Here is a 27,163-nt window from a genome sequence, read left to right as displayed (position 1 = left end):
TTTTTTTTTCTGTCAGGTAAGTTGAAGTATAAATATTTATAAATTTTGCTTATAATATGAAATATATCTGAAGCCATAGAGCCTTGTTTTTCACAGATTACTCCAGATTATTAAAGGTGAGAGGTGATGTGACGCACGTCTGCCTGTGCACGCGCACGCACGCACACACACACAAAGCGTCTCCTGTAGCTTTAAGCTGCGCTTACTCACTCACTCACTTAGCCAGGGAGGAATAGAGAGAGAGAGAGAGAGAGCGAGCGCGAGAGAGAGAGAGAGAGAAGAAGGAGGAGGAGGAGGAGGAGGAGTGTGAACATTGCGGAGTTCTCGGGGATTCCGAGAATATACAGTTCAGACTCAGACCCGACAGTCGGTGCTGGAGCCCGACTAGTTTTTGGACTCTACTTCCATTTGGCGCGGCTCGCGGCGCACGTCTGAGCGCAGGAAGCGCTCGAGCTCGGATAACGGAATCAGGTACGTGTCGAGACCACTCGATGCCCGCCCAGCAGCTGGAAAGACTCCGCTGCATACGGCTGTGGTGCTTGCTCTGTGTGTGTGTGTTTTTTTTGTGGTCCTAGGTGGTGCTGAGGGGGGAAAAAACGAAATGTGAGACACCGTTCACACGGGACGCGTTTTCTGGTTCATAAACAGGACGCCGTGGATAAAAGTTGAACTGTTTTTAACTTGACGCCGAATCTTAAAAACGTAAAGACGCAAGAACGCATGCTGTGTGAATCGCAATGGTCGCTCCTGTCATTTAGTTTCCATTTTGTTTCTCTGTTACAGTCAGTGCGATGTTACCTTTTCATTTATCTGCTGTTTTATTGTTCATACGCGAAGACCGGTCGTATGTCTATGTTTTCAAGCCATATATTTTATAATACTTCATAATTATTAATATTATGTAATGGAGTGCAAGTAGTCCCAAATGTGGTTTACTGTAGTGATTTTGACACTTCCTGCACTGATGAGCCATATATATTTTTGTTTCACATAACATTATGGTTAAGAGGTCATAAAAGTCATTAATACCGTTGGTTAATCTCTTAAGGACAAGATCTTACCTGACACACATTTTGGACTTTGCATTGTTTATAGTTTTCATAAGGTTTCCTGTGGCTTCAGTCAATAAAAATGGGGCCGAGGAGGTCAAGGGTTGCAGTTTAAAGGTGGTCAGAGATCATAGTTCGGGTTCAGTGTTGGTTCAGGTGGCTTTCTTTGGTAAAGACCGGTTACTGAAAATTGTCCTGATCTGTGCAAAGAGCATAGATGTGCCTGTGTTTTAAAGAAGTTGAATAAGAAGCAGATTTTTTTTTATTTTCTTACCGAAAATCTTTTACTACCATATCATATGTCTGATATCGTATTGCATCAGGTATTGTTTTGTCTGTTATATCTTCAATACAGGTGCAAAATGATTCTAGTCTCCAAATACTTTCCTGACATTGCAACAAGATGGGATAGTGTCAGGCTGACAGCACTATTTAACCTGTAATCCAGCTTCTTTAAGACTGATACTGACTTGAAATGATGTTAGCCCTGCTAGAGAAATGAAAATGAACACATGGCGACCTAATTTCTCAGAGGGGATGTCAATACAATGAACCGAGAGTGGTTAAAACCTTGCTGGGTCATTGTCATCTAAAATATTGTCCTAAACATCAAAATCGACATCGTCTGTTCACCACCTTCTGGCTTAGACCTTTTGTATGATGTTTTACTTTATCATTAAGTGTCTTTTTTACAGTAGTACTCCAGCACATGGCTTTAGCTTGTGCAACATAAACTTGCATGGTGTAACGTGTCATAAATCCATAGAAGCCACAGGCGCTTTACACTCATTAACAGGTCAGTTGACAGCTCAGGGACACAGTGGTTGCGTGTTTGTTTCCTTGTGCAATGAATCTTGTTTTATACAGGGTATCTCAGTGGTAATAGGTGGCCTGGAGATCAACAGGAAGCGGTGCTGTTTATACGAGAGGTTTTGTTCATCAAAAGATGGGACGGAGGTGGTTGTTTGGCTCAGGGAATTAAAACACTGAGACAGTATGAATTGCAGGGAACAGATTCTTCTCCCCTCAGCCTTGGGACAGAGGTGGAGCTTTCATTTATAGCAATGGATTGATTTTTTAGCTGATTGATTTACCGTAAACGATTTATAGCTTGCTGAATTTGCGGTGGAGGTTTGCTGGGAGATGCAACTCCAATAAATTGAGCATCACCACACATTAGAAAAGCAGCAGTGACCTCAACGCACCAACCAATTGACCAGTGAGTGCATTTTTGGACAAATTACACACTTTTGCTTTTCTTTGACATATTTTCGGCTCAGGTTATGGGCCGGTGAATTCATGCAGTACTACTACTACACTCTTTAACATTTATAGACACCATCTCGATCTGGCTTGTTAACATTCAGCAGCTAAACATGAATGATCTGTAAGGAACAGTGGATGAAAAGCACGCAAGTCATTTGTAAAGCCTCTAAAACGGACAAATGCTTATCCTGAGAAACATGATATCGACAGCTTGTATAACATGCGAGTTAATTTAATATAATTACTCAACTGACCTCTAACTGCCAGCTGTATTTCTGTATCGGCCGCTATGTCCTGAGGTGAGGTGAGATGGCCCTGGAGGTCAAGGAATCCTGGCAATTGGGTTCAGGAAGATTTTACTGCTCCCGGAGGACGTTACTAACGGTGTCTTATTTTAAGCAGGTTATATGCTGTGCTAAGTGAAACGCCAGTGATTCTAGAGTTGTAAGGCTTAGTCGTTTGTCTCTCTGAGCCACGAGATGAATACATGCAGATTTCGCAGTCCAAGGCCGCAGCTTGCCAAGCTGTCCTTCACACCGTATTAGTGGCCTGTCCTTTCAGAAACCTTCAAAGCCCTGAGAAGGACACAAACCCCGCAGTAATGCTGAAGAGCTGAACACTTTCAGAATGATCTGCAATCAGCGCATTCACAGAGCGAGCGACAGGAATGATCCCGGCTTCATTATTTCTCTCATCTGAAAGCTTTCAGATCGCACAGGCCTAAGTAATTAACTAAAGAGGAGTTTTCGGAATTTATGAATGAAAGATAGATGTGTGGATTATGAAGACTGCCACTTGAGGTTGAACCATTTTAATAACCTTTTTGTAAGCGAGGCTTTCAAAGGCGTCTGTTAAGGTCTTAAGGATTTTTAGCTGTGTTGTTGTTAGTTTTGTACAATGATTATCAGGTAAATTTTGGAACCATATAGGCTTACATATATGTGTATATATATTTATTTGCTTGGGCCCCCATTGACTTTCACTGTATGGGAATTAACAGTTACCAGTCACAAATACATTCTTTTGTGTATTACAGAAGAAAGAAAACCATGCAGATTTAGAGCAACCCAAGATTGAATATAAGCTACACTGTCCCTTTAAATCACATATTGATATCTCTTGACAAAATCTGATCGCAAGTAGTGACCGGTATAAGCGGCGACCACTTGTGACGGGATCACGTGAGATGGATGTTAATACCAGATGTAAACCGGGTCTTTGTATTTATCGCAGCTTTGATCTAATAGCTTCCTGCTTCTGTGGATGTCATGGGGCCTTTGTCATGCGGCCTGTTTCTGCTAAGACTCATTTCATGCGGAGGTCAGGGGTCAAACACGGTGGAGCAGATTTACACCGCCTTGTGTTTTTGAGCACGGAGCTGCACGCTAAAACCCCGGAAAGTAATAAAGTCCTGTCACTTTCAGAGCAGCCCACCCGTCACTGGTCTCAGACTGCTGAATCACTTAAGACTTACTTAAAGGGGTTAAAACGAGCTGAGCTGTTGCCAGGCAACAAGGGACACCTCAGCAGCCACTAGATGCGGGGTGTAGCTATCGGTCCCTCACGCACAGCCAGCGGTGAAAGCACTGAAAGATTCTCACCGCATGCCCCTGCTCTCAAAGCACTCTAATGCTTCACGCGGCGAGGCATGCTGGGATATATTATTATGGACTGCTGTTTGTATGCACTCCTGCCACAAGAAGTAGACACGAGTGGAAAGTGTTGGATTTTTGTGTTGAACTAAGACCTTCTCTGTGTGAAATGCAATTCCCGTGCGTTTGCGTTCACGCTCTCCGCATCCCAATCAGCCGAGGGCCGTTGATTAGCTGAGTTTGAGCTCGTCTCTTTGGGTAGTTTGAGAGATGCCCTTGGACAGACGTCCTTGTGTCCTAGCGGACCGCTTGGGGCTTATGGAGGCAGCGCCTGCTTTCCTGGCATTAACGCGCCGCTCTGACCTTGACCTGACTGAGTTGACCTGAAAGCTTTTAAGTAACTCTCTAAAACAGGATTCGGTCATGTGACACCATGTGAAGGGCTTACGTGTCACACTTGACTGGAGGTGTGCATGAGGGGCTTTTCATTCGTGTTATGAATTAACAGCTTCGCCGCTCTTCATGATGAATATTGATTCAGTGATTGATTTTGCATAACACAGAAATGACAAATTGTGGTGGACAAAGACTTTGCCTGGTTTCAGTCTGGTCTGGTGGAAAGAAATATTGTTAGATACGCTGCATAATTCAAATCTGGATGATAGGAATATTTAATTTTGTTATTTATGTATGCTATTTGGCTCCTGAAATGGTTTAACTGTGATTTTATTTGTTAAATGATGATGCTGATATTAATAATAATAATAATAATAATACATTTATTCCTAGTCAATCAGTTTATTAATTAATTACAATATTTAAAATCCATTTAAAAAATGTATCATGTATAACAAAAATGGAATAATAAAAACAAATGACGAAAAAAAAATGGAATAATAAATTAGTATAGTAATAAATTAGTACTGAAGACATCCACTAAAACGTAACTCAGTATCAGGTATATTTACAACAAAAATGTATTTATGACATATTAAAAGACTGATCACTTTCACCCCAAAATACTAATTGCTAGTTGTAATTTTTTTTTACTAATTTTAAACAAAATGAAATGTAATATGCTGCCTTATTATTTTATATATTTTAACATGTATAAGTCTGAATAAGCATGTTGTTTGAATTTTTACATAAACATTGTGTTAGACTGAATGACAAATTTTAACATTTTCCAAAAACGTATCTTAAAAGTAGACATCCTACTTTCTATGGGATTTTGATGGAATCAAAATTTATAATTTTTTTATGCGGTCACCTTTAGCCCTCTTATAAAATAAATTTTTCTAATAAATATTTTGTGAGTATACTATAATAAAATTCCTTGTGGGGTGTTTTTTGTTTTTTTTTCAACTTTTTTTAAAATTATTATTTATTTTATATTTTAGCAGATTTATTGAAATGGCCTGAAAGATTCCCAGAAAGGAACTGAACTTTCCAACTCTATCAGCATTTTTGCTGCCGTAGCTGGTATAAGGTTCATGTACTCTCAGCGCACTGGGATCTGCAAAGTTTGCCTTTTTCACAAAGCTGCTGTGGTGCGAGTTGGTATTTTTCACCCGGTTATAACAAAATCAGTTCTGCTCCAGTGGACCTTGAGCTGAAGCCAGAATTGAGTATTTGAGTGAGCTAATGCTGGACGCTTGTGTGTCTGTCCTGAGACTGGATGAGGGCCATGTAGAAACTGGTTCACCTGTGGCCGCTGACCTGTGGTAGATGTTTACATGTGCTGTCGCTCTGTTTGTGTAAGTACGTTTACATGGCTGGTTCAGTCGCTAAGGCCAGACAGCTCAAATAGAGCAGATCTTTTCTTTAAGCCACTCGTCTCGCTGTCCAGGGCTGCCCTTGTCGGTTATATTAAGGTATGGCTTGCCCTAAATACACTTAAACAGGTTTAATAAAGGTCAATGATCAGTTTGACTCAGCTGCTTGTTGTTGCCCTTTAGATTTGTTTACGTGAATGTGTGTTGATGTTATGTGATTTTTGTAGATTTTTATATTATCTTATTCATTGCTTAGCCATTATAAAGAGTTCATTCACATTTTAGAGTCATTCTTATGATTTTGACTTTTTTGGTGGTTGTTTATAGTGGCAGAAACAATAAAGGTAAAAAATTCAGGATTATTAGAATTTACAGATAATTGTTGATGGGGTTAATGCAATGAACGTGTTGAGCAATTTTCAGCAATTTTGCACATTAAATATGATTTGCATTATTTTCTGAGATGTGTTTAAAACTGGCAGGACCATTTGTTATTGTGGGAGACAAACAAATTCAAGCTTGAACTGTTTTCACTATGAGGCCGATCGATATCTATTCATATGTGTTACAGTAATGAGACTCAGCACAACTCCTAGTTCCTCCAGTGAGATATGACTAAATATAAAGCAAAAAATAAAATCATAATTTTTGTAATATGATATTGTAAATATTATTATATTCCTGTTATTCTTATTATATAACAGTTAGTTAACAGTATAACAGTTTAGATTTTATAAAAAAATGTGTGTGTATATATATATATATATATATATATATATATATTTAAAATAATTACATCTATCTATAAATTAATTGTTGTTATTATTGTTTTTCATTCTTTTTAAATAAGTAATTAGGGTCACTTGTCAGTTGAGTGAAATTTGAAACCTGATTTTAGTTTTGTTTGGTCTTTGTAAAAAAACCTGAGCTGGTACCATTGTAAACTTGGGCCTTCAACTTTTGAGCTGTTGACATGTTGCTGTGTTGTTTTCACTGATAAGGTCATTTTAAGAAGGTCCAGAATCATAAATTGTGTACGTGCCGTGTGTGATTCAGGCGCTGTGTATAATGAAGGCATGTGCTGCAAGTGTTCCCGCCGTCTGATAAGACTCTCGTACGTCACTGATGCGGGGAGCACGTGCTCTCTGGGTACTGGGGTTAATGAACCTTCTGCAGACTTTCTCTCTCCTGCGTTAGTGTTTTCTGAGCTGCCTGATCAGACTCTGCAGCAGTCTTCATACAGTCTTTGAGAGGAAAAAAAGAAAGAAAAGTGGGCCATGGTGACCTATTTTTCTCACAGTTCAGGGAGGCCGAGGGTTGCGGTGCTGCAGTCAGTCAGATGGGGTGCAGGGGCTGTCGCCAGACGCAGCCACACAGAAGTGGGTCAACGGCAGGGGCTGTGTCTTGTGAACGGCTTGTCAAACAGTAGGGAAAGCTGCAAATCAAGCACATATTATACACCCAAAACTGTCCATGGAGGTCTGAGGTCTCCGAGGGCCTTCACACCCAGTCCCTCCACTGGGACAAAAGCTGAGAACATACAATATGGCATCAGTTACAGTTCATAAACATTGGCTGCTAATAATGTACATCACAGCTAAACACAGCTCTTAAGGAGTCTATCTCTGTATATAGGTATACAATTTGATTTTTATATGCTTATTTTTATTCAAATATTTTTTGAATAACTCTTAACTCAAATATCGACCTGTTAAATATATCGTTTCAGTTACTGTTAAAAGGATTTTAATCAAATTTTATGTATATTTATTTGTTTTCATTTTTTTATTAAATTGCTAAATAGGGAATTAAATATTATTATTGTTATTATTATTATTGTTATTATCTAAATGTATTTATTTAAAATGTTAAACATTAAACATTAAACTCAAATCTTGGTTGATTATAGTGTATGGACTCTATGAAACCTTTAAAATCTGAAAAGAAAGCTTTCAGCCCAGATTCATAAAGTGCCTCTCTGAGAGAGATCTGAGATCACGAACCGGTCGCTGAATTTACGATGTGACGGGCACAGCTCGAGTCAAGGTTTTTGTTTTTTTTCCATGGCTCAGGGTAATTAAGATGACATCAGTATCGCCATACTGGTGAAAGGCAGGAGTCATGGGAGAATCACTGCATCATTGCTACGCTGTTGGACACAGATCCCAGTGGGTGTGGCCTTTTATGACTGATTGTTGTTTTTGTAGAACGTAAAAGGTCAACGGATCCTTCAGCCTACTGAGAGGAAGACACGGAGCGGGAGACAGGACTTTGGACACGAAAAGCGTTCCATTTTGAATAATGACCGTTTATATTGCACAGTTCAATATTTGATTTAGACAAGTTATTTGCATCTTTCAGGAACAGGGAGACTTTGACCCGACCCGGAGTTTGAGTATTTGAGATTTTGAGTTGTTCATGCGCCACGGCTCTTATCATGAATGCTGTGAGTAATGGAAAGCAGGTCGGCCTGTCCTGGAAGTGTGAGGTGCGACTGTAAAAACGTGGAAATCGTGACAACTTCACTATTAGTTCAGAGTGATGACACATTACTCCAGAAATAACTCTGGTCCTTCAACTTTGTGAGAAATGTTTAACAAAAAACAAAACCAACCCCAACAACACCAGATTTATTTGGAATTATTTTATTGTTTAACAGTGTAAAGTTTTGAAAACTTTGAATGTAGACTAATTAATTTGTTTTATTATCACTGTTATTAGATTGGCTTCCAGAGTCGGGTGCATTTATAACACTGAATTGAATTGACTAAACTTAAATTGATCGATTCAACATCATTTCATAATAAAGTATTTGATATCTAGCTGAAGAGAGGTATTATTAGCTGCTCAATATATATATATATATATATATATATATATATATATATATATATCTTATATATATATATATATATATCTTATATATATATATATATATATCTTATATATATATATATATATATCTTATATATATATATATATATATCTATATATATATATATATATATCTTATATATATATATATATATCTATATATATATATATATATATATATATCTTTATATATATATATATATATATATCTTATATATATATATATATATATATATATATATATATATATATATATATATATATATATATATATCTCTTATATATATATATATATATATATATATATATATCTCTTATATATATATATATATATATATATATATATATATATATATATATATATATATATCTCTTATATATATATATATATATATATATATATATATATATATCTCTTATATATATATATATATCTCTTATATATATATATATATATATATATATATATATATATATCTTATATATATATATATATATATATATATATATATATATATGACTGAATGAATACATGATATGCTCCGGTCACTTTTGCTTTACATGCATTATTTCCTGACAGCTATAAGAATTTTTTAACTATTAAAGCAATGATGTTAATTTTGATGATGGTGTGCTTTGTTGATATAATTGACATAATTATACGGTAAAATATTTTAGATTTATAAATTAAGCATATTATTAGACCAAAATGCCTTTTAATATAATATTTAATATTTTTTTCATGATGTTATCTGTTAATGTTAACACTATATTATAATCATTAATATTAATCAGTTGAACGTAATTAGTTGCTAATGAGTTCCATTACTTGGATAAAACAAAAAAAAAAACAATCCGGCAGTACAGAACAAGTATGTAACGCAGTATTTTAATAAAGTGTTTCTTTATTGATATTTGCTATTGTCAAAGTTGTTTAATTTGTGTTTAAAAAGTCAGTGATTAATGTGATAATTGTGATCATTTTACCATTAGTTTGTCATTTTTTTGTAAACTCTTGTTGTTGTAAATTTTTCTTTCAATAGCTGCGTTTCCATCCAAGGATTGAAATTAAACCTGTGTGCAAAACTAGACTATTGGTCTGCCGGTTAGTCAAATTATCCCGTCACATGGAGGAATTTATTTAGTAAATGTGTTTCCATCGTAGTTTATGCACAATTTTTCTTATTGGAGGATACCTGTTCTCTCTGTGTGTTAATGTTATTTGTTATTATTACACACTTCTCATCATATCTACAGCGCTGTAAAACCATGATATAATCACTGTAACATCTCTTATGACTTACTACTTCCCTGCTCACTTCTCTAGTTTGAGTCTGATTTAATAACCTACGGACTGATGCATTGGCATGAATGACCTTTGGTCTAATTGAGCATATCGTGTTGCGCAGGGATCGTGTCCCAAACAGGGCCAGGTGGGTGTTCCCGCGGTAATCTGATGAATTCCAGCGAAGGTGAGGAGAGCGGTGACGTCTCGGGCTCCTGCGTGCTGCCAGAGGAGTCCATGGCAGATGGTTTCCAGCAGGATCACATATGACATGCGATAACGTTACAGTCAGGAAAGGTCAGTCGGCACGGCACAGCAAAGTCTCCCGCGAAGGACACGATCCTCACGTTCCCGGGCGGGATGCATGTGTGCGAGTTGTGTTCCTGTTAGCTGCTAGGCAGGGTTAGTGTTTAAACATGACATTTCTACCCTCTTCCCCCACCTCGGTGTCAATGTACAGAGGACAGTCCAAATATTTGTTTAAAGTGATGAACCTTGTGCAACCAAGGGCACTGCATTTGCATGATGATAAAAGGTGCTTCATGCACTCCTGTAACACTTGCAATGTGTCACTTGTCTTTTTGTAGCCTTTCTCTTTTTCAATATGGCAGGGCAGATGCAAAACTGTTTGAAATGACACATGGCAGCTTGCTAGTTTGGTGCTGGTCTAGCTGGTGGACCAGAAAGCCATGATTTTCATCTGCAAAATATGCATGTTTAGCCATTTAGTGATTAATCCTGGTTTATTGTATTATAGTATTTTGAATTTCCTTTAATTAAATTTTTTCAGTTTTTAAAGTTTTTATATATATATATATATATATATACATTTATACATATATATATAAATGTATGTATATATATATATATATATATATATATAATATTAAGTTTCCATCTAAAATGTATGTTTAATTTCAGTTAACAGAAGCCTTCTTAATAGAGTTAGTTAAAAATAACAATATAATCCATTCCTTAAATAAAAGAGGCACAAATGTAGGTTATAGTAGTGATACACTTTCAACAAAAGTGAAATGTTTCAATGTTTTAAGATAAAAATACTCACAGTTGTAAGAATATAGCCTAAATGCATACGCAAAGCGAATGTTAACATGCAATTTTATAAGTTTGCCATGAGAACATATTTACTAAAATCCTAAAATTAGCCATAAATTGATAAGAACAACATTACTGCTCAAATAATCAATTTTAATAGAAGAGCTGATACAAATGCTTTAATGCTTCTGATTTTCAGTTTTCTAGAATTGGGCTCCACACACTTCCTTTGCAAGTGCTTCACTGTAACCTCGCTTTTCTTCAAATAAAATAAATAAGTGATGAGTCTAAATAATTTTGTGAATAGAATAATACCAAAAAATGCTGTCAAATGAGTTTAACTTGTAATGAACCCAGAATTTTCCTATAAGATGCCTTTTTGGGGATAAGCATGCTAGAACATGCTTATTTTTTTAAAGTCACTCATGCAGAACACAAGATGATAAAACCCAAAACCAGCTCGTCCTGCTATTCTCTGAGAGTTCAGTGAGTTTGTTTCATCTCAGAGTTTGTTTAGGGGGCTGCTGCGGACGTCATGTAGTTCTTCTGCAAAAAAAAAAAAAAAAAAAAATCCTCCCTTATATTGCAAGTCGGCCTGTCTAGTGTCTCAGATGCCGTGGAGAGTCATCTAATCCCCTGAAACGGAGACAAACAATCTGTGGATGAAGGTTAAAAATACACCAGTGAGACATTTTGAAATTCTGCCTCTGTCTGAGTTCAGTGTTAAGGTTAAAGATCCAGCATTCAGATAAGTCTTCCCCGCTGGGGAGGAGATAACAGGCAAGCAGATTGAAAAGAGAGAGAGACGTTTGGGGTGGGGGGGATTTGAGATGTCTATCTGGCAGTGTGAAGGTTTTTGTCTTGCAGATCCAGTTCAAGGACGCCTGCAGGCAAGGCAGCCCTGACTGTGCCAGCGATGCATCTCAAGGTCACATGCGCTCACCCTGTGACTCTCTGCAACAACAGGAAGAGGGGGGGAGCGGGGGAATTGGGGGCACTGTAAAATCCTTCATTTACCCCCACCTCACCCCGGTTAACCCTTCCATGTCTTCCTGCGACCGCGGATATTGTGGCTGCGTCGAGGCGCCAGTCAAGGGCTGTCTTCGATTATCCTCAGACGTTTTGAAACGACTCTGTAGTGCCACATATTCCGGTGAAGCCAGGAAAAGGGGTGTGTGTGGTTTGAAAATGGAGGGAGAGAGGTTGTAATGTAACTTAGCCGTTCAAACGGGCATGTTAACCACTTCCTCTGGTGCTTTTAACTCGTGCATCCGTTTTTATCTGTGGCGATTAACGGTTAAACCTCCGTTAAGTCTGCAGTCTCACTGCCCTAGTGCCCTGCGGTCACACATAAGCTTAGTGTAAAATTCCGTTTTACGTCACATGGCTGTTTGTTTGAGTCGTTTGAACTGGGGGAGTCTTACTAGTCTTGAGAGACTGTTTATTAAAGGCTTGGTACGTGTTTTGTTTATGCATTTATTATTTTTTTATGCATCTATGCTTCTATCTGTCTGTCTGCATATACGTGTGTGTATGTATGTGTGTGCGTGCGTATGTATAAATAACATAGTAGTACTGTCAAATGATTAATTGAGGTTAATTACATCCAAAATAAGTTTTTGTTGTTTACATAATATATGTTTGTGTGTGTTGTTTATATTCATTATGTATGAATAAATAAACCCACATAAAGTATTCATATGTGTATATATTTAGATGCATATAAAAAAAAAAAATATATATATATATATATATATATACACACACATATATACAATATTTATAAAAAATATAAATTATACATAAATTTCAGTAATATTCATGCTAATTTAAGTTTAATGGAAATTAATAAAAACTAGAGGTTGTCAAGCTTTAATAAGCTATAAAAAGATTTACATTAAAAATAAATAATATAAATGATATAAATGTAATATAAAAATTCAACTTGTGGACTGTATTTCAGATGTTCTTAAAGCAAAACAGTTGCTTTTTGTGTAAAATATATAATACAATAATACAAAATACAGTTTGAAAGATTTGACGACATCTGTCCCTGGCATGTTCATAAGAATTCATAATAGAAGTTGCATTTTGTGATTTATAAGTAAATCTGTAAAAATGAGCTACTTATAAGATGCTATTTTGTCCTCAATTAAGTTTTCCCACTTTTTGATCAGCATAATATTTCAAATTCAAGAAAAGAAAACAGCTGTCGTGTTTTGAGTTAGTCAAAGTACAGTTTTTGGGGTTTTTTTGCACGCTAACCTCTTAATTTTAGAGTGAAGCCAGTTGACCTGATGTTGACTTCAAAAAAAGCCCATGGAAAAGCAGTAGTCGTATGCTTGAGGTATCTGTGCTAATCTAATCTGTCCCTCAGGCGTCTGTTATCACAGTTTTGCGACTTTTCGATTAAACAGAGAAACCATGGAGACTAAATGATCAATAACCGCTGTCACGATTCCGGATTCGCTCTGTCGTAAATCTTCCACCGGCTGGCATCCAGCTCATTTCATTTCGCAGTTGCAGATTAGTTTCCATCTTACTCAAAACAGAAGTGTTCTGAGATGATAAATTATACAATCACAACAAATTTGTCAACAATTTCCATGCTCCCTGACACACTGCTGAGACCGAAGCCATCGTCTAGTTTGCATTGCAATGCATTGTCCTAAAAACACACCAACCCAAACAGACACGCATAGCACAGGAAGGTCTGTAGCGATGGCGGGGGAAGAGCATAAATCTTTAATATTAACGAGTCTTGCTGTGGCAGGAGACCCAGCAGCTTTGTCCTTCTCTCCTCTCGGCTCGCCTACGCTCCCTCGTCATTTAATTAACAGTAGGGAGATTATGGAGGCCCCAGGCCTGTGAAGATCTGATTTAAACATGGAAATGTTACATTACTGTCGCTCTTTTGCCAGAAAAAGGTTGGAGAGGAAGTGAAAAGATGATTTGGCCCTCCAGTCTTTCACATTAGTGTTAGGTACCCCAAACTACCTCACGATTTATGTATTATGATACAAAAGTCATTATTCAATCCATCACAGTGCTTAAGAGCATCATAATTGCAGCATGTCTGTGGAAGCAATGTGTGTGCTTCCATCGCATGTTTCTTGTCTCTATTTTTCTGGTAAAGAAATGCAGAGTTATTACTTATTTATGATCTGCTTCTTCCTTAATTGAGGAGACGTTTTTCTTAAATATATACATGAATGTTTGTTTATATACAGTATATATACACATATATTAATATACACAGTATAAACAAATATGATGTTAACAAAAACTTATTTGGGAGATCATTAATGACGATTAACGATTGACAGCACATAAATGCACCATTTTATTTATTTATTTTTTTACCTAAAATACATTATTTAGCTTTTTTCTGAATAAATAATTTTGAATTGCTTTATGCAAAATAACATTTGGACTATACTATGTATCATAATATGGTCATCATAACTGTTTAGTTTCATTTCACTCATTTAGATCCTTTTTTTTGCTGAAGAAATTATATGAATGAGAAAATCAGTAAATGTTAATATATTAATTGATTAATAGGAAAATAGTAAATATTGAAGAACTAATTAAAAATCTTTTTTTAAGCTTTGAAATTTTATATACACTTTTTTTTTTTTTTTGCCTTGTTTTTTTGTTATTATTTGCCAGTTGAGACCTATATATTGATGTATGATAACATTAACTCGATTCACCTTATTGGGTATTTTTGGAGTAGATGTTGGTGTCTGGTGCGGGATGAACGGGGCATGTTGGTAATCAGGTTCCAGTGCCTGCAGGCTAGAAACCTGGAATCGTCAAACATCATGTGTTGCCCAGGCCCTCGCTTTTTCCTGGAACCGAAGCGGTTAATGTTTCGCCCGTAATTGGCACCCACAGCTGCTCTCCAGTTCGACAGGGATGAGTTTGGAGCCTCTGCCTTGCGTGACAGCTGCCTAATTGGGCATTCTCCCCTTGTGGCAGGTGCCGCCTCCTCCAGCCGGGCTGCTGAAGAATGGCAGAGGATTACAGATGAGGACATGGTGACCCTCGCTACCTTCCACTGGTGTGGGGTGGCGTGATGTAGTTCAATGCCGTTGGGTTACCAGGAGAAGGAAGTGAGAGGGTGGGGTTCTGCCAGGTGGCGGATGACAGAGTGTCACATGACAGTGTCAGTGTGTCAAGGGCGCAGACAGCAGCAGCGCTGCGGCAGCCTGTTTTTTTTTTTTTTTTTTCTCTTCATTCGTTTTGAGGTTTTCACTCTAGTTTTCTAGCTCCTGGCTGTCTTCACACATCAGTTCGGAGAGGATGGCAGCTTCCTGTGTGTGTCTGAGCCGCTTCTCTTTCTACTCTCCAGCTGTGTGTGAAACTGCCAAGGTGAGGTTGTGTCCTCTTGTTAGAGACGATTAATGATACTGGATGTGTAAAAAGTGAATTATTCCCGCTGATGTAAAATGTGCTGTTGGGTTTACTGTCCCGCTGCCCTTTTGACCACAGAGCGAAGGGGACCAAAAAGCACAGTGGCTAGCCATGGCCTAGCTGTTAGTTACATACTCTCTCACATCGAACCCTACGGCTTATGTGATGATGTGATTTTGAATTCCGCTCAACACATCAAGTCAACATTTCACATATTGTTTGTTTTTCTGCCAGTCATTTTTGTTCATCGTTTTATTGTCATAGCAATAAAAGAGACGTGGCCTAGCAGTTAGTGGATGCTTTGACATGTTGGCTAGTAGTTCTGGTGCGCATGTGAACATCATGTACTTTTGAAAACCTTAAAAAAGGTTAATCATAGCCTAACCTAAGGTTAGTGTGATCTGTTAACGACGCACATGATATCATCCACCTTTCGTGAATCATTTGATTCAGAACGGGATTTCAATGCGTGTTTCACAAATCATTTGTAAATGATACTTGTATGATTAAGTATCTTCTGCTCACTAAGACTGCATTTATTTGATCAAAAATACAGTATGAAGTAATATTACAAATTTGAAGAGCGGTTTTGTATTTAAATATAGCCTATTTTAAACTGTACTTTATTCCTGTGAGGACAAAGCTACAATTTTATCCAGAATTATTTTTAAGCAGTCTTTATGTGCTAATTTGAATTTAAATATTTCTTATTTTTATTCATGTTGAAAACTTAATGTTTTAATAATATATTTTGTGAAATACAGTTTTTCCTGAAAGTTTAAAATATTTATTTTTTAATGTGTCCTTGCAGAATAAAAGTATTAAAACAGTACTTATTCTAGTTCTTTTGAATGATAGGGTACATGAAAAATATAATACATGTCCATCAGGATTACATAATAATTGTATTCCATAGAAATACACAGGAATTTCAGCCGTTAAAAATGATTGGCAGAGAGAAATGCCTGAAAATAGGCTATATAATATGTATGGCATGCCCCAACCTTGTCCTTGTGCGGTTTGACACTCAGTATTCTGCTCAATAAATGTACTTCTGCTCGTATAGTAGCCTACCGCTCATATTAAAAGTCTGCATAAATAACAAGGCTCAAAAAGCAGAGTCCGCTCAAATAACTCAACGATGGGCTACTGTGCTATAGCATGCTGTAGTACAGCTGACACTACCTTCTTGTGCTCTGATAATAATAGCTTTGTGGGATTATACAATATTTGGACAATTAGTTTAAAATTTTTTTATTTCTGATTCTGTTGCATGGAAATAAGTAAAAATAGTGTATTGCTATTTAATATTAAGGTAACAGTTTACAATAAGGTATTAGTTATTGTGTTAACTAACATGAATCTGCCTTAATGTTAGTTAATGATAAGTTAATGATTTACAGTTGTTCACTGTTAGTTCATGTCCGTTCAGAGTGCATTAACTGCTAACAATCACAACTGTTGATTTTAATAATGTATTAGTAAATGGTCTAACATTAACATTAACCAAGATTGATAAATTAATTAATAAACTAATGTTCAGTCTTAGTTCATGTTAACTAATGAAGCCTATTGTAAAGTGTTATCAATAATTATATTAATTCTGTCCAGTTTTGTTGCTTTCAGGAAAAGTGTGGTTAGTTTATAGCTTGTGTTTTTTTTAATTAAAAAGTCTTACAAAATTACATTATATCGTTTAATAAACTGATAAGTAATCATTACAAAGCATTTTCGGTTATCGACTGAGAATTGAAATTTCGGTGCATCCCTGGTGTTCCAAAGGGATTCACACCAGCGTATTTTGTTCTTTCCCTTTTATTGTTTTGCTTGTGGAAAGAGTATAGGAAATGGATTAGGCAAATGCTATCATTTGAATTTGTGTTGATGACAAATCAGTTTTTAATTGTATTTATATATTGCTGTGTGCAGATAGAAAGTGAGTCTGGGAGGTGTAGTTTAAAGATTCATCTCCATGCCTAAATTATGATAAATAGTTTTTCTTCTCTGACATACCTTTCCCCTTGAGTGTTTATATGGGTGACTGCTCATGTGTTTCTTACCTCAGGCGCATCTGTACCTGTGTGTGGCGGCTGCAGGTGCGTGTTTGGTTTCTGTTTTGTATATTCCTGGCTTTAAATGTGTCCACGTGCGTGTGTTTGTGTTCAAACGGAGCCGTGCAGCTGGGGTTGTACTCCAGGTTTGACTTTCACCTCGTTTCCCCCGTAGCTGTTTTGAAAGTGTCGAGTGGAACGACCATGTAATCTGTACCCACACAGCCTTGAGGGCAGCAGTGATCAGCCCAGCTGTTTTCTCATTCCCTCCAGCCAAGGAAAGGGTTGAAATGTGTGTTTGAGTGAATGTGTGAGAGCGGATTATTTGTGCGTGTGTGTGTGTGAGAGAGAGAGATTCATTAGTATTCTGCTGAGGAGTCCTGCCGGTAGAGCAAATTGATTACCACACTTCACCTGTCTGAGCCTCCTGAGATCTGCAGCGAAGACGCCCGTTCTGTCTGAGCTCCCGTCGCCTCCGTAACGTAGGGCCGCTCTCATTAGCCGTCATTAAACACAGCTTATAGTCTGCACACTGTTGTCTTACGTAGTTCTAGCAAGTGTGAAGATTGCTGCTGTAGCCCTCAGGGCTTTCTTGAAGTGGAGATTTCTAGCAGTTTTTAAAGGTGTTTTCTTGGAGGGGAATGGATCGTTTGTGCATTTGTGTGTGCTTTAAATTGAATCATCCGTCTAGGTGACCTTTTGGAGTAAGATTGCAGTAGCATGGGAATTCATATCTGCGCTAAACACTTGTGAAGTGCTGAAGAATGAACCTGAATGCACCACAGTTGCATGCCGTTCAGAACGGTGCTGCAACTTGAATTTGAAGTGGGGTGGAAATCTGAATTTGATCTAGGTCTTACATTTCAAATGCAATAGTAGAATTAAAACAAAAAAAATAATTCCAAAAAAACTAAATCAAAATGGAAGAATACTTCTTTCCTTTTGTGAAATGAGCTGTTACCTTTTTTTTTTTTTTTTTTGAATTGCAATTCTGTAAATTCCACTTCCTATCATTTGCAATTCAAATACCAGTTTATCTTCTTGTGGGAACAGCCAATTCAATTGAAAGCTTAGAGGTGTAGCAGGATCTGTGGTGGTGTAGTAGTAGTAGGAGCAGGGTAAGATCGATTTGGAACTGCCTATGTTGTGATTAAGGAGACAGCGGGTGAGTAGATATGGAGGAGTTGGCAAGTGGAGTTAGTGTTTTCTTTGAGTAGCAGGAGTGTGCGCGCGCGCTCTACAGCTCCAGTGATAAGAGTGGAGAGTGAATGAGATGCTGTAATTGTACTCGGATGGCATTTCGTTGGCAAGTTCTGCCAACTTTTTTGCCAGCTGGAGTGATGTGCCAAGAGGAGGAACCCTGGTGCTTTGCCTTTTCATTGGTTAAGTGCACTTAATCGATTTAAGAAAATTTATAGAATATCTGTTTTGAATGCAATTTCTAGCAGTACGCTGAAGTTTATAAATATGAAAGAACTGGAATTAATGAGTTGTAGGAAATATCAATAATATCATATGCAATTATATTGTATGACATAAAAAAGTAGTTCAGTGTAATAATTGGAATTTAATTTTAATTATTTGATTGGATTATTTGATGTAACATTTTATTTACAGCCTCTTTTTTAAATGGCACAGAGTCTATTGTTGTGTGTGTTTTACTTAAGTTTATTTTGTAGTATTTACTAACTGGTAATAGCCTAAGTTCGCTGTCAAAGGAAATATTTGTTTTGTTTCTTAGTCAGTTTGTTTGTTCTGATTGACTTGGTTTTAGATTTATAGCAGGCTCAGTTTGCAGAGCTCTATGGGGCTGCTTATTTGCTCTGTGTTTTACTTTAAAAGAGCAAAAGTTCACCGATGTGGACGTTACAGTTGTGTTTGTTGAGGTAGCACGTCGCTCCCCTTATTTAATTTTCTTGAGCCATATTGGATTTACAAACTTTGTCCGGCGTATCTGAGTGAACACCAGCTGCCTACGATAACATGATGGAAAGCGATTCACACGGCTCGCTTTCCTTTAAAATTTCTTTAACCTTGGCTTACCTTTAACGCCGGGGAAGCGTCTGCCAGTCTGGTGTCAGATATTAGCGATACGCGCAGCAAGGACTGGGTTGTCACTTTTTATTAACACGGAGTGCTTTGCATGGACTCCAGCTGTTGCTTGCACCGAGACTCAGATGTACTTGACCTTGACTCACAGCACAGTTCCTGCGGCTCACCCTATTTTTAATCATGCATTTTAAATGGTGCAAATGGATTATGGTTCCTTATAATGGGGATCATTCATTAACCTTTTTTTTGTTAGGGTACTTTGTGGGACGGGTTGAATTCCAATTAATTTCTTACCCCATATGCAAGGATCGCCAGATTGGCTTTGGATATCAAATCTCTGACATTTGCGTCAAGAAGTCTGGCGTTCGCAGTTACGGCCATTTTTTTTTTGTCCAGCTTCTCAAGGGAAATTGCCTCTCAGCCACTGATGATGGTTTGACCTTCCTGCTCATGGTGTCTGGGTGAGCAAAGAAAGACGCCCTGCCATGATAAAGCTTCCTGTCTGCCGCTGTTCTTTTCACCACTGGCTAGTGAAATCACTTAAAATGCTGTTGGGTGTGAATGTTTGACATTGTCAGAGATAATGGATAATCACTTGCAGACCGCTGGAGGGAGAGAGACGGAGGGGGAAAGGAGAGAGAGGGGGAGAAAACATATTTTGTATTTCTTGTGCAAAAGGGTCATGTGAGAATTGCGAATGGAGGGTATGCTGTGAGATTGCCCCTTAGACCTGTATTTCTTGTCCTTTGTATGTCTGCTTCCTTTCAAATTAAAATCTTAGGAGATACAAGAGTCTTGTTGGAATCATTCTCATGTCTCATGTTGTTTTGGACATCAATTTCAGGATTAAAACTTAACGTGAAAAAGCGACATGAGAGTGAGTAAATGATGACAGAATTTTCATTTTTGGCTTTTGGCTATCCCTTAACGGTTTCCTTTTGTTTTCATGGACAAGATCTAATCTGGCATGATCCGATTGTAGCCCAGTATTGATTTGTCTAGAATGATGTGTTTACTTCATTGTTCTTATGGTCCAGTTTTTCAGCCTGTCTGTTTATCTTCTTTCTCCACCTGTCCCAAGTTTGAACTTTTATTGGTAGGGTAGCAGCACCTCCTTTGACGGAAAATTAATCTTAATCTGCCACATTAAGATTAGAGTGAGACGTCAGATGGCCCCGTTCTAGCAGGTTGCCCTCTTTGTTGTTAAATTTAGGTCAGTGGCCCAGGCTGATCCTGTAACTGAGACTGAATTAGTTAATGAATTAGTTTTCCTATTTGCCATCCTTGTAGTCGTAACCTGTTGCACCCGACCTTTGCAACTTAATGCAGTTTGCATCAAATTTAAATGCGTGTGACCTTGTGCTGATTCTCACAGGACTTTCCTGTCACGTCATCTTGAGGATCTTAAGTTACTACGGCATATTCAGGGTATTCCAGGCGTGAGCGTGCTGTTGAATTGCTGTAACAGCATCCCCAGCTCAAGGTCGAGCTTAACTCCTCTGCAAACCGCTGTAACATGTTGCCCCGTTGCTGAAGGGGCAGGACATGGAGGGTAAGATGTTCTCTGGCAGCTGAGCACTGCTTTAGGGGAGCTGGAATCCTGTATTAATTAACCTTTGTGGTGGTGGCCCTGACAGTGGGAAGTCAGGAGTGTTTATGGAAGCAGTTCTGACAGGGTTCAGACCCATCGAGCGAGCAGCCAGCAGTGCTGTCATGTTATCTGATGCCGTGGCACTGTGGAGGAGCGGTCTGACAGGTGTGCCATGTGTGCCCCTCTACACCTGCCAGCCCCGCTGAGCCACCACTGGCCTGAGCCTGAAGGGATGCTGACAGCCATTTTGAATGGGCATTCACTTCTTTAATCCTGTTATGCCAGGGAGACTGTCATAACTGAGAAAGATGAGAACTTAACTCAATTTGACAATAACTTTGTTTTTCTGTCACAATGTAACTTGCACACATGAGAAAGAGAGTAGATTTAAATGCTGCAAGTGAATTTGCAAGTGGATATTTTTAAGTACAGCAGGCAAGAAGTTGTCCATCTCACTAACAAAGTTTAAGCAAATGTCTATCTTTTGGAAAACATTGTCTGTGATTTAAAAAAAAAATTAAACTCTTTTACTCTCCTTAATTTGTAAAATGATAACTCTCAGAAATGCTCTCCAAGTAATGGACATAAAAGGCCTTCTTTACACATGAGAACAAACATTAAGAGGTCCTGAAGAAAAAAGTTGGGAGGCAGAGCAGTTTGATTGACAGTTGCTATAAAGAGTTTGTCAAACAAGTTTTATGTTCACTCTGAAGTTTTCTTTTTTTTTTGCTTGAATTTAATTAGTTCTTCTGTGATAATTGTTTATGACAGAGACTTCAAAGAAAGTTACAGTGGATATTTTGATGATGCTGGGATGTTGACGCCTGTCACTCATGTAGTGTTTTCTTTTCTTGTGCTGTAGGTTCCCGTGTGGCCACGTCTAAGATCAGAAGAGCACACAGGCAACGCTGAACCTTTGGTTCGTCTCTGAGGATCTACCAAATATAGAGCTTATGGTTCATCAGGACAGAGAAACCTCTTCATTCCTCTGGTTTTGCTTAAAACATATTTTAAAACTGTGTGGATTTACTCAAAGAATGCACAGCGATGCCAGCTGGGTTTTCATGCTTGACATTACGAATGCCCGCTGGTCCTGTATGTAAAACTATTTGACTGAAAAGGAACAAAATCCAAAGCACGTTTGGAGTTCTTTACTCTTATCATTTATGGCACAGATCTTACTAAGGCATTTTCATTAGTTGTAAAACATCACATCAGGGCATCCTACTGTTGAACATGACTCATGGGGTGGAGTCTGGCCCTGAAACTCACCAGGATTCTGCTGCTTTAACATATCTGGAAGGTTTGCTAATGCATCCGGTCACCACTGGGACTGCTGCCACTGCTACACAGAGTTCAGAACCTGTCCAAAACAATGAAGAGAATGCCAACAGGGTGACTAGGGTGTTTCAGCTCCCTAACCATGGCTCCCCCTCACAAGACAAGGGTAGCCCACCTAGTGCGGCCTCACAGCACCTTAAAAAAGCCAGGCTGCTTCGCTCAGGAGCATGGAGTGAAGATAACAGCCAGAAACGAACAGGCACTGTAGGAGAACTGAACGGACAGAGAAAGGAGCACTATAAAGCAGGCCTGGATGGCTCTGAGCAGGGGGAGAGCACCTTGCTGGCTTCTCTGCTGCAGTCCTTCAGCTCTCGGCTGCAGAGTGTCGCCTTGTCACAGCACATTTCTCAAAGCCACAAACCGCTTGACAGGGACAGCAGTGAAAGTGCTCCTGCTGATAAGGAAACCTACCAGAGTTACGGCACAGCATCAGGCCGCCTAAAAAGCCTCATGAGGAAAAGCAAGCAACAGAATCATAACACCGTGCCTTACTGCCGGCAGAGCACCCAGAACCGAAACTCAGATTCTCCTCATTCTTCTCAAAACTCTGCCCAGCCCACTAGCTCTGAATCCATGTCTTGCACTGAGCGACTCAAAGCTGTTGCCAACATGGTGCGGACTAGGTCCAGTCCGGCCCCTTCACCCAAGCCCAGTGTTGCCTGTAGCCAGCTGGCCTTGTTGTTGTCCAGCGAGGCACATCTACAGCAGTACTCCAGAGAGCAGGCCATAAAAGCACAATTAACCAGTAGGTCAGCCAGCGAGAGGCTTGCAGCCATGGCTACTCACCAAACGCAGGATAAGAGGCCTCCCAGCATGGGGCAACCAACAACTGCCCCAGACATGCTAAGCTCCTTAAATGTTCAAAACGAAACACTCCCCCCACCAACAGTAAACTCCAGCAAAAAAAGCCCTTCCCTTTCCTCACCCTCTATGAGACCCCCCAAAGAGAGACAGCCCTTCGACAGACATGGTCGACCGCCACAAAACTGCAGCAGCCTGTTACTCCTACTTCTGAACAATCACAACTCCCAGCAGCAGCTCACCAGGAATGGACACCTGGAGGATGACTATGGCATCCTCCCAAGCCGGGCCTCCTCCCTTCAGTCTGACAGTGAGTACTCTAGCCAGGATAACAGCCTGACCAAAGACAGCAGTGATGCTGAGAGCTTCTCCAGCTGTTCTCCCATCGATCTCTCCATGAAAAGCAGAGCGCCTAGCCAAAAGTCTGAGGCCTACTCTTCCTTAACCCCCTCCTTGGATAAGCTCACAGAGTCTTTTATAAACAAGTGGAAGACGGAACCTTCTGTGCCAAAGGTCCGTGAGGCCACAGATCTGGATAACAGCCCAGACGTGAAATCCCCTGATAAGGTCACTCTAATGCAGTTACTGCTGGACCGCAAGAATAACGAGAAAGTAAACAAAAGCATAGATAATCCTAGTTTGCGGCCTGACGCAATAATGAGCAGCTTGAATGCAGGCCCACTTAAACGGATTGGCACACCTGAGGACAGCAGAACACGGAGTCCACTGGACTGGCAAACAGCTACCTTCAGCTCAGTCTCCCCTTCATACTCCTTTCCCTCACCCCATGCCCAGTCCAGTCCCTTAGACTTGTGTAAGACTAAAGCTCATTCAAGTGAAAAGACGCTGGAGCCTCCTTTCAGCGCCAGCAAGCTACTACAAAATCTGGCCCAGAGTGGTAAAAACAATGCGTCACCCTCTCCCCCTCACAAGCCGACAAGCAGAAGGCAAAGTCCAGAACTTGAGCTTGACAAGTCTCAGGCGCTTTTGGATCAACTTGTCATTCCACATAAGCGAAACAGAGCCTCCATGCTTGATGGAGGTTCTCCTCCTGCTCTCCCAGCTCACAAATGTGAGCAATCACCCTCTGCGTCAACACAGATAGAAAACCTTCTTGAGAAGCGCACAGTTCTGCAGCTTCTGCTGGGAACAGCTTCCCAGAAGGAAAGAACCAGTGGGCAAAGAGTCTTGGAAGTAACCCCAGGGGGTCTGGAGAAACCTCAGAGGGGCTCTGTCAACCGTGACACCTCAAACGGACCTTCTCCGAATCTTAAGATCAAAACTGAGCCAGTAGAGGAGAATCTTTCTTCAGATAGCTCAGATGAAGGGGTGTACAATCAGAGACGATCATCACAACACTCACCTATTGCTGAAGCCCGGGACACAATAAAAACTGAACTATGTCCTACAGAAACAGCTGCTAAATTTGGACTTCTCAGCCAGCTTTTAAAACAGCAGAATGCTACCTACCACTCAAACCCACATACTAGGCTCCCCAGGAACTCTGTAAAAGAGGAGCCAGTGGATTTTCAGAGCCCCATTCCTAAGAAGAGAAAACTGTGCATTGAGCTTGCAGAGCACTTAAGTAATGAACTCTGTCAGCCGTCTCGAGATACCACTAGTGACAATCTGGTGTCTGGAACACCTGAATTTAATGGTAGAGGGCTGGCAAAACCAAAAGAAGAGGAATTAGTAGGCAGTCCTAGGAGCAAAACTCCTGTCTCCAGAGAAAGCCAAGGCTTCAATGTTCTTAAGCAACTTCTCCTATCAGAAAACTGTCTGAAAGAGCTATCCCAACCCAGAGGGACCCCAAGTCCCTTCATCCCTCAGGCAAACTGTGCAGCCAATGGGAACTTAACCCAGTCTTGTTTCTCTCAGGAGTTGCCGAACTTACCATGGTACCCCTATTCTTTCAATACTAATCCCAAAATAGCACCTGCACCTGTCGATACCACTGGGGGATCGGTAGTTTGGGCTAAGGGTTCTCCCAAAGCCAGTCCTAAAACTGTCAAAAAAGAACCTGAGGGGTCACCTGTAGAAACGTTTAGCAGGGAGGAGAGATCCAGTCCAGACTCACCCCCTTTAACCAGGTCTAATCCGATTCTTTACTACATGCTTCAGAGGGGAAACGGTCAGCTCAGACCTGAGATTAGGGATCAGGTACAGCCGACCCACTGCATCATGGGTGCAAAAGTGGAGTCGTCTATTGACTATGAGCACAGAATAGACTCTCCAGTCCACAGACAACCTCACAGCTAGAGACAAGAGAGCTTAAACAACATAGAAAATGGTAGATATGAACTACCAAAGACTGAAGAAAGCTGAAGAACTGTGTGTATGGTCATTTGTCTATACTTACCTTTTTTGTTTCATTTAAAAACAGAAGACAGAGTAAATGTAACCATGGGACATGGTAATTCGATTTAAAACGTTTGGCTTTTTGCCATTGCTTTCAATGATTTCTCTTGTCCATTTGGTTGATTTATTTTTATTGATGTCATAAGGTGATTCTCCATGATATAATTATTTAGCTTTTTTTGTATGTATGCTAAGCTAACTACTTTGCCCAGCACAATTTAAAATGTCCACCATGAAAAGCTTTTTTCCCCCCACAACTGAAAAATTTATGAAGAACATCCAAGTGTATTATTGATGAATCCAGAAATGTTACTGCTAATTTCACACTATATTTATCTACAGTCAAATCAGGACCCTTTTCATTTTACTGACTCTGAGGCAAAGAAAATTGTACAGTTTAAGCACAATATTGGATTTGTGGCATTGAAATGTCCAGTTATAAAGTATATTTTCTTACGGCAGAATTTAAAGGAACGTCAGTGTAATCTGTCAGGTATCTTTCTTGTAAAGCAAAGGGGTCAAGAGGGTCGATCGCAAGGCAACAACATTTACTGGAATGTTCTATAATCGTAGCGTAGTCAGATTTACAGTGCTTTATTTTTCATCAGGAATGAAACTATAGCTGTTATGTGGAAATAATGGCATGACGTAAAAACAAAACAAAACAAGTGTCATATTTTTAGCCAATGAAATGTATCTTTTTACAATTTCGTATAAGTTGTTGTTTTGTATCTTATCTAAATATCCTGTATGTAGCATTCACACATTTACAGTGTCGACTTTGAGAATTGTATATTGAACAAGATGATGCAGTTTGTCCACTAAAGCCATGAGGGGTAATTGTGATATTTATGGATACTGTTTGATTCAGATGCTCTACTGTGAGAAGGGACAGGAATTCAGTCAGATTTTTTTTTTTTTTTTTATTACTTTATTTGCATCTTTTTATTATTATTTTTTTTCCAGATAAAAGCCCATCACTCGAGTCTTAAACATTATCCAACAAAACAAAAGATCATTTTATTCCATGTTCTCTGTACGATTGATATGTTTTGACAATGATTAGATACATTTATGTAAATATCGCTTTCAAAGATGACTATTTTGTATTGTTCAAGACAAAAAAAATAGTTTTTAACGTCTTGCATTGTACATAAGAAAACTGTAATAATGTAAATATGGGTACTGGAGGACGACACTTTTCTGCATGTCTATGTTGTGCTAACGATAATCTTTGTTCACATCTACTTCTCTGTCCGAGGCTCTTTGCTGCCTGTAGCATGCACACGCATGGGGAGTCCCTGTGTTATGGGGAAATGTCAAGTCTTAAAATAGATGTTTTTATCATGGAGAGATGGGTACTTAAACCATAATCGTCTGCAAATGCAGTCCTTGACTTTAAACCTGCGGAAATATGTGCATATTTTTTCCTGAATGGTTTTGTTTGTTCTTGGTTTAAAAAAAACAACAAAAAAAAACAACATTGCTTTGTTTAATTTAGAGACACTCTGCAATGTTGTGGCTCTGCATTGTGAATAACTAAAAAATGTTTTCATATACTCCTGTGATGACTGGAGCCTTTTGGTTTTCTTATGTTCTGTCTTTGGTGTTTATTTGCACTGATAGCGTAATAAAATATTGAAATGCACAGAA

The 27,163-nt window shown here is 38.9% G+C and overlaps 1 protein-coding gene across 2 annotated transcripts; it reads left to right on the top strand.

The window, feature by feature from the left end:
- Window positions 1-235: 235 nt before the first annotated feature.
- On the top strand, window positions 236-27,163 carry nrip1b (nuclear receptor interacting protein 1b). Of its 2 annotated transcripts, XM_043229311.1 has the most exons (3): window positions 236-471; window positions 9,966-10,138; window positions 21,873-27,163. In XM_043229311.1, the coding sequence occupies exon 3, from the start codon at window positions 22,247-22,249 to the stop codon at window positions 25,409-25,411; it is 3,165 nt and encodes a 1,054-aa protein (XP_043085246.1). In that variant the 5' UTR covers window positions 236-471; window positions 9,966-10,138; window positions 21,873-22,246; the 3' UTR covers window positions 25,412-27,163. The 2 variants fall into 2 exon arrangements, with proteins under 2 accessions (XP_043085246.1, XP_043085245.1); XM_043229310.1 differs by lacking the exon at window positions 9,966-10,138.

Source organism: Puntigrus tetrazona, unplaced genomic scaffold (genome assembly GCF_018831695.1).
Source record: "Puntigrus tetrazona isolate hp1 unplaced genomic scaffold, ASM1883169v1 S000000002, whole genome shotgun sequence".
NCBI lineage: Eukaryota > Metazoa > Chordata > Actinopteri > Cypriniformes > Cyprinidae > Puntigrus > Puntigrus tetrazona.
Note: the sequence above shows the minus strand (reverse complement) of the source record. Positions and strands in the feature narration are given on the sequence as shown.

What these genes read in the sequence shown, in the direction of transcription:
- nrip1b (XM_043229310.1), top strand. Translation starts at nt 22,247, where the DNA reads ATGACTCATGGGGTGGAGTCTGGCCCTGAAACTCACCAGGATTCTGCT.